Raw genomic sequence first — 16109 nt, forward strand, 5'->3', positions numbered from 1 at the left:
TACGGCTTTAGGGGTAATGTGCTGCATTTGCTTGAGAGTTACTTGACAGATCGAGTACAGTATGTAAAAATTAATCAACATCTAAGCACACCGATGAAGATAATAAAGGGTGTCCCACAAGGCACAGTATTAGGTCCACTATTGTTTTTTCTATTTATTAATGATCTAGAGAAAACAATAGCAAATGCCGAACATACACACATCGTAACATATGCAGATGATACAGTCATTTATGTAGAGGGTGATAGCTGGAATCTCGTCAGACAGAGAGCAACTCGAGCACTGCTTAAAGTTAAAGAATGGTTAGATAATAATGAATTATTTTTAAACATTAAAAAGACAAAATTTATGAATTTTTCAGTAACAGATACACGGAACGATTTTAATGAATTAACTTTATACAACATCAACTGTAAATGTAATTGTAACTGCTACAAAATTTATAAAGTAAGTAATGTTAAGTATTTGGGATTATTAATTGATTCGAACATGAAATGGAAAAGTCACATCACCGATTTAAGAAAGAAAATCAGAAGAACAGTTTATATATTTCAAAATTTAAAATACATATCCAGTATGAAATTGTTTAGAGAGGTTTATTACGCTTTAGTTCAGTCTGTTCTTAGGTACGGAATATTAGCATGGGGAGGAGCCTACTAAAATGTAATCAATAAAATACAGGTTGTTCAAAACCTTACATTACGAATAATGTACCAGAAAGGAAGATTATAACCAAGTAGTCAATTATATGCTGAAGCAAATATATTTAATGTAAAACAGCTCTATGCCCTTGAAATATACAAATATATTAACAAAAACAAAAATATAATTGAGATCATTAAACATGAATATTCAACACGCAGTAAGATGTACCACCGTTGTATGTTATACAAACCCAAACTTAGCATAACAAAGCGCAATTTCTTGTACTTCATTCCAAAATTCTTTAATGTCCTTTCCAGTTCTTTACAAACTACTTCATTAAGTCAGAAAATGAGTCTGAAGTGTCTAAAATCCTTTGTCAGGGATAATAAAACTGTTATTGAAGACATAACTAAATGAGAATATCACGTCACCATATTCAATTTCTATTCGATGCTCCACCATGTGCTGTTGATCATATCCATCATTCACTCATACTCATACTCTTACTTCAGGCATCATTTAAAAATATATTTCTCTCTATGTAATTAATATTCTAAATTACCACACACAAGGTTTCACCTTACGTGGTATTTTACTGATATATACTCGACTCTGTTGAGGTTGGTGTGATTTTGTTATGTATGATGATAATAATAATAATAATAATAATAATAATAATAATAATAATAATAATAATAATAATAATAATAATTTATTTAATGTGTGCTAGAGATAGTTACAAGTTCAATTTCTTTTAAGTATTAATATGTTAATAATATACTACTACTTCTGTAATATATGTGGTTTATTTACAAGATTAATTTTTCTCAAGTACCGGTAATAATGTTATTAGAAGAGTTATGTATATAAGAAACAGAGTCCTGTAAATATGTAAACAACATAATGAGTGAATAAATACTACTACTACTATTTGGGAAAAAGAAAAAAACATAGGTATTGAAAAATTAACTTATAGGTGCCTTCCCTTAAAATACCATTTCATCCGTTGTGAATAAGCCTATACTGTAGTGCTTTATTCCCTGACTTTACATATCAATTTTCATTTAATTCCGTTCCCTCATTTTCTCATGCCTCGGCATTGATATGGACCTAGCAACAAAAATCGAAAGCCTTGAATATCTCTGTAATCATAGCCAGTATGGTAAAAATGTACAAGAAATAAATTATCGGAAATTTAATATGTAGTATTGATCTATAGCACCACTAATAACAGATTATTGTGAACGGAATTTTAGGCTTTCCCCTAAACTACCATTTCACTCAGTGTGAATAAAATTATGTATAGCCCAGATTGTAGTGCCTCATTCGCCCGACTTTACATACTGATTTTCATTAAATTCTCTTCAGCCATTTTCTCGTCATCGCATACATACAGATGACGGAAAATGAAAAAATGCATTTCCTTGTTGCTGAGGACATGACCAATACAGAAATACCATTTTTTTTAAATTCTGAGCAATGTACAGACAAAACTCTTATTTTACATACATAATCTCAGTCTACTGTCCAGTACAATTTATATTCTCTCAAATTTTTCAACCATTAAAATAAGGTAGGTCTCTCTCCAACAAGTACAGGACATGGTTAGGTATACAAGAGGTAAGAGAAGGAAGGGGAGTGGGATACTCCATAGGAGGGATACTGCTTGGAAGGTGATCGGGGATTTAAGTGAGACTATGCAGTGGGTATGTGGGAAACTGGGAGCGAGAGATAGGGATCTGTGCTCAGATGGCCTTCGCTTGAACTGCAGTGGTATAAATATGGAGGTTTGTTTAGAAGGATTATATAGAGAGGTACATACAAGGAAACAGGAGTGAGCTGGAGAGCGGTGATGAGAGTACAGGGAGCTGGAAGTCACATAAGGATGACGAAGTTGTTAGTGGTAAACTGTAAAAGTACTGTACGGAAAGTAATAGAAATGAGTAATTTACATACCTACATCTTCATTATAGACTTTTATTCCTTTCAGCATTCAGTCTGCAAGCCTCTGTGAATTTACTAATCACCACCACAATCCTCTGTAATTAGTTCTGTGGCCTCGTTTAGTTCTATATCTTATCTTTAAATCATTCAGTGGGGTATAACCTAGATGTTGGGCCCCTTTAAACAACAAGCATCGTCATCATTCGTTAGAAACAGAGTCTAACCATCGTCGTCTTGATCCTCCATAACAGAGTCCAATATTCTCCTAGGTAACCTATCCTCCTCCATTCGCCTCACATGACCCCAAACCAAAGCCAGTTTATGCACACAGGTAGATATATATTAACCAGATATTGTAATAGGAGTTGAATCATGGCTAAGAAGTGATATTATGGATGCAGAAATTCTCTCCTAGAACTGGAGTGGTTATCGCAGAGACAGAGTAGATTCAAAATGAGGGAGAGTATTCATTCTGGTAAAAAAAAATGTGTAAGCTATAAATAAGTTGAGGATGAGAAACATGATGTTCTAGGTGTAAGGCTTCTCTCTAAAGATGGGGTGTACAGACCTGGAATGTGTGAAGCTGATGCAGAATTATTTGATCAGATAATCAGCTATGTAGGAATTGACACTGAAAGGAATGCTGTCGTAGCGGGTGATCCCTATTTACCAAATGTTAACTGGAACAGTAATGCGAACGGCAGAAAGCATGAACAACAAATGGTAAATAAGTTACTCTGAGGTGGTCAGCTGAATCGGGAAGTGATAGAACCAACTAGAGGAAAGGATATTCTAGACGTGGCGCTGATAAAACCGGATGATCTCTATAGGAAAATTGAAGTGATAGAAGATATAAGTGGCCACAAAGCTGTTTTCATCAAAGGTAAAAATGAATGCGATAGGAAGAAAGTTTGTAAAAATAGGAGTATTAACCCCTTACGCGGGGAGCTCGGAACATACCAGCTCACTCCCAGGTGGGGAGCGATTTTCCTGATTGAAGAAAATATTTCATTATGATTAAAAACAATCTTAGACTATAATGAACTATTGAAGGTCCCTAAGGAAAATATTTACTTGAATGTAATGTAATGGTTGGAAAATTCTATTATTTTAATTTTTCAAATCTTTGTGCAAGAACGTACCAAGTGCCTTCACACTGTGATATCGAGGTTACTACTTCCTAATAGCAGAGCTCTGGTTTTCATGTAACCAACTTTTACCTGAATATTTTAGGCAGTTTACTAACAATCTCTGCCTGGAAATAAATGTTTCTGTATATGTAAATTGCAGATTTACAAAGTTTGCATGTATTTAAAAGATTTGCAATGGAATAAATTATAATACTCATGAAATTTTTGGTTATGTTGGTTAGCGCTTTCGAGGGATCAAGTTTATATAGCCTACCTGCAATTCATAAGTGACACACACGGACTATATTACACTAAAATACAGGTAATATTTTACAGTACATTACGGTCTTCACAATGTTCTGTCTTTTACAGCTATTCATTATGATACACATGGAAGCAGATCATGTTATATAACCTGTCTCGGCGTCGCACAATTTATATGATTCCATTTTGAAATACGATCGTTTTCTTGGTATGTAAACTTCCACCCTAGCCACCCTTTCCATAGCAACAGGTTCTCATCAATTGACTCTTTGCCATCAGGGGTATAAGCTTCCAAAAATTTGCTAACAGGTCATCAAATATTGGATTTATCTTGTATACTTTGCGAGTAATTTGTCCATTATTCACCTCATTGTCAGAGATATGTAAAAAGCTGTGGAGGAAAATCTAATAATAACAATAACAACAACAATAATAATGATGATATTGGCTTTACGAGCCACTACTTTTAGGGTTTTCGGAGACGCTGAGGTGCCGGAATTTAGTCCCGCAGGAGTTCTTTTGCATGCCAGTAAATGTACTGACAAGAGTCCGACGTTTTTGAGCACCTTCAAATACCACCGGTCTGAGCCAGAATCAAACCTGCCAAGTTGGCATCAGAAGGCCAGCCAGCGCCTCAACTGTCTGAGCCATTCAGTCCAGCAAGAAAAAACCTCTTCTGTGTCATCAGCTCATAGAAAATAAGCGTAGTGAACAAGCGAATGCGAGAAATATAGTGTCCTAATTTAGGTTTCTGTACTAACCCCTGTGGCAACAGTATGGCGATAAGAAGCTTTATTTAGTCCTTATTTGTTCGGACCCAGTCTTGATCTCAACTCCTTCGTTTCATCTTACTAAACTGGGTTTTATGTGTGATTTTCTGATGGGCATCTTTTGTCTGTTCAGCTATGTTCTGGCATATACCGTCATAAAAAAGTAATTAAAATATTTCGCTCAGTTTTGTACTCGTAAAAACTCTCCCTTTACATCACGATGGAATTTTGGATCAAAGAGGAACCTTCTTTCTACATTTTCAGTATAAGTTGACGAAGAACTTGCACTGGTTGAATTGTAATCAGTATTATTGTCACCACTGTCACCGTCATAATCGCTACTTGAACCGGAATCGAACACTTGCTGTCGCTTTTGCAACTGCTGAACATTCACATCAGCTGGGCCCGAACCCTGTACATTCGAGCCTGCAGTACTTATTCCAGGTATGTTCCTGTCACTTATGAATTCCCCTTCGGCAGAACTTACTTCACTAATATCACTACTCTCCTCACTTAATTCCAACATTTAGTTTATCATGACCCGTAAATTGTCTTCCTCTAACGGTGGGGGCCGTTAATTCCTTTTAGACATTTTAGCGGAAAAAATGTCAGAAAAAGGATTGAATAGAACCCTGGTCTTTGCAGTTTGGCGGAAATCATGAAATGAGCCTGTATTCCAAATGCGTACGATAATTAATGTTGTGTAACTCGCGGTAAACACGCACTCCAGTCGTGAAGGAAGAACTCAGGACTGGGGATAATAAATCAGGTCACATTTCTTAAATGAAATCAGAGGTCTGTTCAGTATCATAATCTCTAGAAATCCTTTCTACAGCAATATTATTACATGAGCTAAAGCTTCAGCACGAAGCTATTAGGCCTTAGGTCATTCTTGCCCGGATGTAAGCTGCGCTCTTTATGTTGCAACTCCTGGATGACACATTAGTATTGGGAGAACATAGTTGAAAAAATTCACATCAGAGGGCAGACTCATCCAAAATACGCTGATGAAAAGGAAATAAACCTCTGCAGGCAGGCAACTGAGATTAAAAAAAAGTAATTTGGATCGGCGGATATATCTGCGTTCCCCGCCGAGCAAGCGACTTGCAGCCGCGGATCTTGCCACATCACCCACCGAACGGGTTAAGCACATGAGGGAGTTTAAAAACAGTAATTATCATCAGTGGAGACTGGTAAATAATAATATAAACAATTTATGGGATGGGATTAAAGCACCTGCTGTGGACTGTGAATGCAGGTGTGTACTGTTAAGGGTGGTAAGGAATAGCAAAGATCCATTATATCAGAGAAGTAAAGAGATTAAGGGGGAAGTGCAGGTTGGAAAGAAACTGAGTTAGGAAAGGTTGTGGGAGTAAGGAGAAATTGAAGGAACTTACCCAGGAAACTGAATTTAGTGAAAAAGTCAGCTAAGGATAACATGATGGCAAGTGTTATTGACGGACAGTCATAAGAGTTTTAGCAAAATAATGGGGAGGGTATGTAGTGGTACTTCCAAGGCAGAAACTGGATGCAAAAAGGATATTCCAGGTATTATAAATGACCAGACAGGGTGTCAATGTAAGGATGAACAGAAGGCAGAAGTATTTAGTCAGCAGTATATAAAGATAGCTGGATTTAAGGATGAAGTGCAGGTAGAGGAGACTAATACTGGTGAAGTACAGAAATTTTCCTTTGATAATAAAGATATTTACAAGAAGATAGAAAAGTTGAAAGCTAGAAAAGCAGCTGGGATTGATAAGATTTCTGGGGATATACTAAGTGCAATGGGTTAGGATATAATGTAGTGCCAAATCTGAAATATTTATTTGATTACTGTTTGTTTTAAACAGCTATACCAAATGGAGAGTTGGAATTGTAGCCCAAGTATAGAAAGGAAAGGGTAATAAAGAGGATAATTATAGGCCAGTCAGCTGGATCCATTACATGTAAGTTTTGGGAAAGCATACTTTCTCATTAAGTATGTAAAATTACAAATTGGTTTGATAGAAGACAGTTTGGGTATAGGGAAGGGTACTCCTGTGAGGCTCAACTTATACGATTTCAGCAAGATATAGCAGATATTTTAGATTCAGGAGGTCAAATTGACTGTAATGCTATTGACCTACTCCAAGACCTTTGACACCGAGCTCGATAGCTGCAGTCGCTTAAGTTCGGCCAGTATCCAGTATTCGGGAGATAGTAGGTTCGAACCCCACTGTCGGCAGCCCTGAAAATGGTTTTCCATGGTTTCCCATTTTCACACCAGGCAAATGCTGGGGCTGTACCTTAATTAAGGCCACGGCCGCTTCCTTCCCACTCCTAGCCCTTTCCTGTCCCATCGTCACCGTAAGACCTATCTGTGTCGGTGCGACGTAAAACAACTAGCAAAAAAAACAACAACAAAAAAAAAACCTTTGACAGGGCAGCATCATGGAAGATGGACAAAAGTGAGGGTTATTGTAATAGGGAAAGAAAATTAAAAAGTGACAATGGGTGGCTAAATTTCTCAAAAATAGAACTCTGAGAATTATAGTAGTGTACCATTTCATTGCCCTGATAATTTCGAATCAGGGTGTTAAAATCGTCGTTTTGCCGTGAATAGCGATAAAGTATCGGAAATCATGCGGCAGAAAATACGAATTATAATATACAAACATATAGAATCAATTAAGCCATGATCGCGATGTAAGAAAGTGCAGACATGTGGAATCCAAATGGCCGAGAAAAAAAAAAACAGGGCGTTTCAGATTGTTAAAAGAAATTATTACTACTATTCACGGAAAGAAGAAGGCATTCCAAAAAAAAAACTTCTACGGAGCAAGAATTGAAGAAGAACTAATACGTCAAGTAGTATTAAAAATTGCGCCAACCACATACATATATATCAAGTTTAACGAGGAGGAAATCTTAAAGAAACGAGGAGGAAATATTAATTAAAGAAGGAGGATATATATTACCGAAGAATAAGTTGAACACCGAAAGTTGACGAGAGTCACCAGTTAAAAATAAATTATCGCCAATTAAGAATATATTAACGAAAGGCTGAAAGTGGACTAGAATACTATTGCAAAGTTTCTGACGTAGAATTAACATTGAATTTTGGTAGAATAACTTGTTAAAATTGTAGTTAGATACAAGAGAAGTTCCTCAAGAACAACTAGATTATGTCACTAACTATGATGTTGGATATCTTTCCATTACATGCAATCAACGGCATCGTCATGAGTGGCTAAATCCGAGATGGGATTGATAACTGACCAACTCCACGCCAGCTGATTCTACAAGCCCGTAACCAGTTGCTACTTCCAATATGTGACGCAGCCATGACCTGAAGGCGGCCAGCTGCCTACTATAAAGATGACGAAGAAGAAGTCTAGCCCAGTCCAGTAATGCCTGCGGATAAAGTTAAGTTCCATGTAATTTTATTTATTCAAAGTAAATAGTACGTAAATTATAGATGTAGTAATTAGAGGTTAGAGGCATGATTTTCATGAAGGTTGCAATTAGATCTTCAAGATATATTTTCAGTGAGCAGTGTCGTCGCAAAGAAGTTACCATAAGCGCTTTTAAAATATGGAAATAGGTAATCTTCATTTACGGAAACCAATATCCTTATGTAGGAATGTTTTTAGACAGATATGGAGAGATTTGAAATAATGCTTCGATGATTACCAAGGAAATGTGAAACACATAATGTGTTATGATCTAACCGTAATACGGAGAGGAGTTAGATGTTGTTTTTATTGGTTATTAAGATCTGGTTATCGGCAGTACGCAGTCACATGTGAGTAAATATGAACTTGATTTGTTCATACTTGTATTTCTCTTACTGGGATGAGTAATTATATGTTTTTGAGTAGAAATATAACCCATTAATACAATGTTGTCACTCGGTGATAGAATATTGAGACTTTACGCCGCTTAGAAGTAATGTTAGATATTTATATGAGTAATTAAAGAGTTTATTCGTCGTAAATATGAGATTATAAATATAAATATTCTGAGGGATGTGTTTGTAGGGATGAATTAGGTGAAGTTGTAATGTTTACGGTTGAGATATGGAGAGAGATGCATACTTGAGATTTATTGGTAGTAATTACACACTGTAATACTAACCACTGATTATATCTGACGTGTCGGCGGCATGAATTTAATAACATGATAAGATATTTTTGGATTAATGGGATATTCTTGCGGTAAATACGTGACGCAATTCGTAGGTTGATAACCATATATATATCCATATTTACTCATCGAAATAACATCTCCAAATAATAAATATTGAGGTAAACCTGAATTCTTCTAACAAGATTTCGCATGTTGTAACGCGTCTTGCTTGACTGGTATTGGTTGTCAAAGTCATCATTTATGAAAGGAAGCATTTTCTTGAATTAAGTCTCTGCCGTTGGTAAATAAATCTTGTTACTAACTATATCCTATAAAATTCCATGAAATGGTAGTTGAACTTAGACGCAATCTTGAATCTCGATATATGTAAGACCTCATAGGATTATGACAATTTATTGTTAAGCAATATCTACATCTATTTCTTAGGAAATAATACAGACATGTTTATCCAGTAACTTGGAGAAACTGATTGATATATATATCGGAATATATTTAAATAGCCATTGGGAGCTATAATAATGTGGAACTTCGCTTTCTCCGCTAGCATTACATTTGGAGATCATAGATATATGGAATGATGAATAATTTAAAAAAAAAATTCAAAATAAGCAATTTCAAGTTAAATGAATGCGATTCAATTTTAATGTTAACCATTTTAAATTTATTTGCTTACGACTTTATTCATGCTTTAACGTAAATAATACTTTGATTACATGGATATTCAACAAGAATACTATCTAATGAGATTGTTAGTTACGACTTATGCCACTCCTTAACGTTTTCTTTGTTTTTACGTTGTAAGAATTATAATTTTTTAACGAGAAGAATGATTAAGCTTAATCATAAATTTTATCGATTTATCCTTTCAATGAAGAAAAACTGGATGTAATTGGATATTATTTTACGATTTTATTTCATCCCATATTAATTCTTTGAATAAATCAAGTATTTACATATTTAATTTAATACTATTGTAGTTTATTTTCATAAATATAGCAGATAAGCTTACGCCAAACAATTACATGATTATTCTTAGTTGAATGAGTTTGGATGATGACTCTATTGGTATTTAAGGATCAATGGATGTGCTGGTAAATCATATCAAGGGAAATGCGGGTTCCCAATCGGCCTCACGTTAAAATAATATACCTCATTGATGCACATTAATTACCCCTGAGACGTATCGGATAGCAAGTCGGAGATGATTTTAACGCTTTCAGCAGAACGTAGAATGGTGAAATCTGCTTAAATTGGAACTTGTGCAAGCGTGGTGAACTTATTATACGCCGATTAATGGAGACAAACATAGCCGCCGATACTTGACATCACTATTAATGCATGATCCATTCAGTTGACTCCAATTTCTGATGCAATTGGAAAGGGGGGAAAAAGCCGGTGCAATACATGGGTCGCCCGATAGGGTTCTAGAAAGAGTTTCCCCCGAAGGATGGTGCAGTAGTAAAGCATTTTTTGAGAATGTAATATTTAACCTTTTCACTGCCATGTTTTGAAGACCAGGCAAACCCTCTGGGTCAGATTATTTTAAGGGAAGAAGCACTTTTAATAGATAAAATTTTACTGATACTATTACTGGAAGGTACTGTATATCTACCCCTTAGCCCCGTTTCCTGATATGGGGACGAGGAGTAAGTTAGTTGATATTTACGACACATTTTTATGGCCAGGTGCTTTTCCTGATGGCCGGCCCCGCAGTGTAGGGGTAGCGTGCCTGCCTCTTACCCGGAGGCCCCGGGTTCGACTCCCGGCCAGGGACTTTTACCTGCATCTGAGGGCTGGTTCGAAGTCCACTCAGCCTACGTGATTACGACTGAGGAGCTATCTGACGGTGAGATTGCGGCCCCGGTCTAGAAAGCCAAGAATAACGGCAGAGATGATCCGTCGTGCTAACCACAGGCACCTCGTAATCTGCAGGCCTTCGGGCCGACAGCGGTCGCTTGGTAGGCCATGGCCCTATAGAGCTGTTGCGCCATGGGGTTTGGTTTAGTTTGGCTCTTCCTGATGCCAATTTCAGTTGACAAAATAATGATAATGAAATGAATCATGGTGAATGAAGCTGGGTAAGGAAGTGGAAGGAATAAGCAGTGGCCTATGAATAGGAACTGTCCTGGCATTTGGTTGGAAATGAAAAAGGGAAACCACTGAAAAACCACTCCCAGGACAGTCGATGGTGGGGTTCGAACCCACCACTTGCCTCTGAAATACACAGCTTGACTGCATAGCTGTAGCATGTTAACACTTATAGCTACTCCGCTTGGTGATACTATAACTGCAATATAATATAACACTGCTGATTCTAGAACTGGTATCATAAAAATCGTGAGCATTTGGGAAAAACCATACCTGAGGAGGTGGTGACACTTCCTAATCAGATTCAACACTATCACTTTGACACATATTTGTAGTTACATATTCTTCATTTTCTTCATCAAAAACAAAAACAGAAAGAGGAATCAAAGACAAACATGAAAACTCAAAAGGACAAGGATAATGTCCATATCTTTGTACACTGCTGTCTGGGATAGGCTCACTCCTCATCAATTCCAATTCTTCTACATCCATCTCTCCTCAGCTTCTGATGAGCTTGTTTCTACTTTGTAGCTTTATCAGGAGGGCAAGCATCAACATTCATTGAGGGGTCATCTTGACAGATTTTCAGCCTTGACGCAGAGTTAGGATATGAAGAATGCTGATTAAAAACAGGAAAAGTGAAGAAACACAAGATAAAAATTAATATAGGTGGTAAAAGATTAGGAACACAGGAGAAACACAAGAGAAGAAAACCTCATATAATAGCTACTTTATGAGGATCTATCCTTGAAAGCAGTTTCTAGATTTTTAAAATTTGTCTGGTTATGACACAGCTGGCAGTAACACATGCACTGCAAAGCATATCTACAGTATATCCCACCGTACAGCAAGTTATTTGATACCAAAGAGGTGAGAAAGCAATTTTCTTTTATCTCGACCATCACAGCAGAAATTACGGTCATATCCATTTGGAAAACAGGGAGTTCAGGTTGAAGTTCAATTTCAGTTTTTCAAAAAATGACTTCTTTTAAAATAAGTGATCAAAGCAGAATTCAAGGAGGTGAGATGTAGCTTCTTAGAGAAATAACTCAGAAGACATGAAGAGGTAAGATCAGAAATGTAGAAATCAGAGCGAGAACCAGATTTCCAAAACTGCAAGACAAGATAAGTGAAATCAGTTAAGTGAAATGGTCTGGACGCATTATGAGAATGTAATATGAGACGAGTTCCAAAACGAGTATTTACAGAGAAAATAATAGAAAGAAGACAACAGGGAAGGTCCAGAAAGAGGTGGATAGATGCAGTGAAAGAGAGTATAGGGAATGGAGGAGTAAAAGAAGAAATACTGGGGGGATAAAAAAGGAGGGGGGGGGGGAGGCTTGTACACAAGAACAAGGAAGCCTGAAGAAAAGAACTTTGTAAAGCATGAACTTTTAAATTTAACAAGTGTTTTTTACATACATGTTTTTAATATTTTAATGTGTTTAAACTCACCAAGCATTTTATATATATATATATATATATATATATGTTTCTTGTGTTTTTGATGTGTTCAATGTATACGTACAATTTGTTTTCAGTTTAGTTAAGCTTTTCACTGCCATATTGGTATTAGACACAGTTTTAACCCATATAGTCACAAAAAATATGACAAATATATCTATCTACAACCCCATTAGACATCCAGATGCTCTAATGAACAACAACATCTTTGTGACATATACCAATGCCTAATGGTTGTAATATTGTGATGTATCGGCTGATGATGACTGTAAACAGTCAAAACCGGTACCGATGTGAATCTGCTCATAATATATAGTATTGATAGGTGGAACATCCATCTTGTCCATATATATGGTATTTGGAAGAAGTACATTTTTCCATCCAATGTCTTTGACCAACTTGGAGGAAATAAATACGGCCATCAAGAAGAATTTTGTTCTCTTTATTGCGTGAAACATCGTCTTTACAACACATAGAGCTTGTGCGTTGTCAGAACGTCAAGATCAACTTCGTTCTTTTTTCTTTCTGTGTGGAATATTGTTTTCAAAACACAAAGAGAGTGTACGGCGAAGTATTTGTGAATTGTTAATCATTCAAAGTTCCGAGAAGATTACGTTATGGAATAACATCTTTACAACATGAAGTGTCTATTCAATGTTAGATGTTTGAAACCTTAAGAAGGTCGTCATAAAGGAGTGGAATAAATTTAAACATGTACTCAAGAGTTCTATTTTTATTCGAGATAGCGGTGTCTATCACATCAATTTGGACACTTGGATGTATGGACTGCCAAATGCAGAGAAGTACGTAATAATTAGTGTAAATATTCAGACATTTTGTTAATAGTTTATAGTTTAAAGGTATTTAAATCAAACTATAGTGAACCAAACTAGTAAACTATTAACCTACACACTTAAGTGACAGTGTGTGATAAAGTGAGGAATTTTTTGTGTTTCATGAACCATAATATGAGTGTTGATTCTTGACATGTTATAGTCGAGATACATTTTTTTTTCTTGTGCGAAGTGAAACATGTACATGTCAACTGCTGACAGATCGTCAAGTTAAGTTTTTTCGTTATGAGGTTCATCATTTGGAACGTGAGTGCGCTTAAGTATGCACAGTGGAAATTCAATACAACTAATCATTTCGATGAAGAAGTTATCTTGTGATAAGTCGATTGTAACTTTACACCTTATGTTACTCATGGGAGTAGACATCGCTCTTGTTCAAAGTGAACGCTGTGTATATAAAGTGAAGCACAATTCTTTACACTCATTTCATCACGGCAAGAGTTCATCTGGGATGAGGCATCATCTTATGATACACAAGATTTACGTCGTCCTCATTTTTCCGTCACCTGGATTCGACATGAGTAGGAGTCCAAGGATGATCAAACACCCAGCAGCCTTTCCAACACCATTATGGAAGCTTAAATTATGAAGGGGAGCTGAAGGATAACTCAGGTGATGAAGGACTTCCAAAACGCCTAACCATGAGGTATGAATCATGGAGACCGCCATGACCACATGGCGGGAGCAGAAGACCAAATGTGAGTTTGTATCATTCTACTTATTACTCATTCCTGAAGTGAAATCATATTGGATTAAGTTGCCAAATTCCAGCATAACAGTTGATTAGCCTACATGATGATAGTGTTTATTTTTTTTTTGGTGGTATGAATTAAAATTGAGATGATGATTTAACTTGTATTTTCCAACAAAGTTCTTAATGGGTGTACTTCGGTGACAGTACAATGTAAATTTATTTTTACTAGGTTAAGTAACATAAGTATATATTTCTGAAGTACGTGTAGGAGTGATATCAGTGATTTAACCATATTTGATCTGTTTTAAGGTAAATATGAGGTAATAAATCATATAGTTTAAAGGTATTTAAATCAAACTATAGTGAACCAAACTAGTAAACTATTAAACTACACACTTAAGTGACAGTGTGTGATAAAGTGAGGAACTTACTGGACATATGATAAAAAGGAAGTGAAGCCACATTTAAATGTGAAAGCTATGTTTTATTTGATGGTGAGGTAAATTTATTAATTTCATTATACTTAATTTACAACGCTTATGCCATAGCGCAGATGTCTGTTATGTGCAATGCGATGCTGAATTTGTGAGGCAATGTCATTTTCTTTTGTTCTTATTTGCTTTTCACAATATATTTGTATTCTTGGATGTTTTGTTCTTTCTAATTTAAACTACATATAACCCTCTCTTTGTGTATCTAGCCATCCTACGCACTCGTTATCCTATTTTAACCCTATCGACCCTAGATTTCATGCTTACCCATATTCCCAAATCATTTTAGGGTACAATATGAAGGTAAGCGAGGCATTGCGTCATTGCGAGCTGAGCTCATCATTTGATTCATGCGCCAAAACACTGCACAAGACCACAGCTCGTCATATGATGCAAATGGGTTAATAAGTTGCTGCTCTCCATCTGTGTCATAATAGCTGCATCACCAAGCAGAGATAAAAAGATGTACAACTCACCAATGCCTTCTCCACATTTTTTGGAAGAACCGCAAACAGTTAAGGTAAACTTCTTTCCATTTGCAGTAGTCACAGAATATTCCTTCCTGCTCAAAGGAGTCAAGTCGAATCTGAAAGGAAGAAGAAATAAAATATTAATAAACGATTCTAATCTAATAACAAATTCTAGTAGTACATACAACCTTGTACCTGCTGGCATCATATTGGGGAGACAACATAGAGTCCTTGCATATGCAGATGATAGTGTTCTTACTGGCCACAATGAATTAGAAATTAGGCAGTTATTTGTGGAACTAGAGGAAATGGTAGCAAAAATTGGCTTACGAATAAATTATAAAAAGACATTACATGGTTGTACAGAGACCGAATCATGAGGAGGTTGACCAGATTGCCTCTGAAGATTGGAAAATATATATTTAAAGAGTAGGAGTTTAAATTCCTTGGTGTATTAATCGATGAGCAAAACCGAAGGCAACAGAAACACCAAGCTAGAATTAAGAATACCGAGCTTGATAGCTGCAGTCGCTTAAGTGCGGCCAGTTTCCAGTCGGCAGCCCTGAAAATGGTTTTCTGTGGTTTCCCATTTTCACACCAGGCAAATGCTGGGGCTGTACCTTAATTAAGGCCATGGCCGCTTCCTTCCCACTCCTAGCCCTTCCCTGTCCCATCGTCACCATAAGACTTATCTGTGTCGGTGCGACGATGTAAAGCCACTAGCAAAAAAAGAATTAAGAATGCAAAAAAGGCATTTTACTCTATGTGCCCTATATTAGCCTCCATTTTTTAACAAGGAATGCAAAATATCAACAATACAATCATTCGACCAGTACTTCTGTATGGTTTCGAGACATGGAGTAGTATAACCAAGAAAGAGCAGCAGCAGTTGCAAGTCTTTGAGAATAAAGTTTATAGAAAAATATTTGGCCCATGGTTCGATCCTAACTCTCGAAGCTGGCAGAAAAGATCTAATCATGAGATTTACACCCTCTCTCAACAACACATTATAATGGGTATGATAGAATCCAACAGACTGCGCTGGGCTGGACATGTACTGAGAATGCAGATAACAGAGTACCAGTAGATCTATACAAGTGATGTCTTAATGGGAAAAGACCTTCAGGAAGACCCCGAAGCACCTGGAAGAAGAAAATCAACAAGGTA

The 16109-nt window shown here is 36.4% G+C and overlaps 1 protein-coding gene across 1 annotated transcript in view; it reads right to left on the reverse strand.

The window, feature by feature from the left end:
* LOC136863280 (cation-independent mannose-6-phosphate receptor) overlaps positions 1-16109 on the reverse strand; it is a 645945-nt gene that overhangs the window by 525904 nt on the left and 103932 nt on the right. The window contains exon 9 of the mRNA XM_068225646.1: positions 14949-15058. Coding sequence (XP_068081747.1) covers positions 14949-15058 — 110 coding nt within the window. The remainder of the gene's footprint in view (positions 1-14948; positions 15059-16109) is intronic.

This window comes from Anabrus simplex, chromosome 1 (genome assembly GCF_040414725.1).
Source record: "Anabrus simplex isolate iqAnaSimp1 chromosome 1, ASM4041472v1, whole genome shotgun sequence".
NCBI classification, from domain to species: Eukaryota; Metazoa; Arthropoda; class Insecta; order Orthoptera; family Tettigoniidae; genus Anabrus; species Anabrus simplex.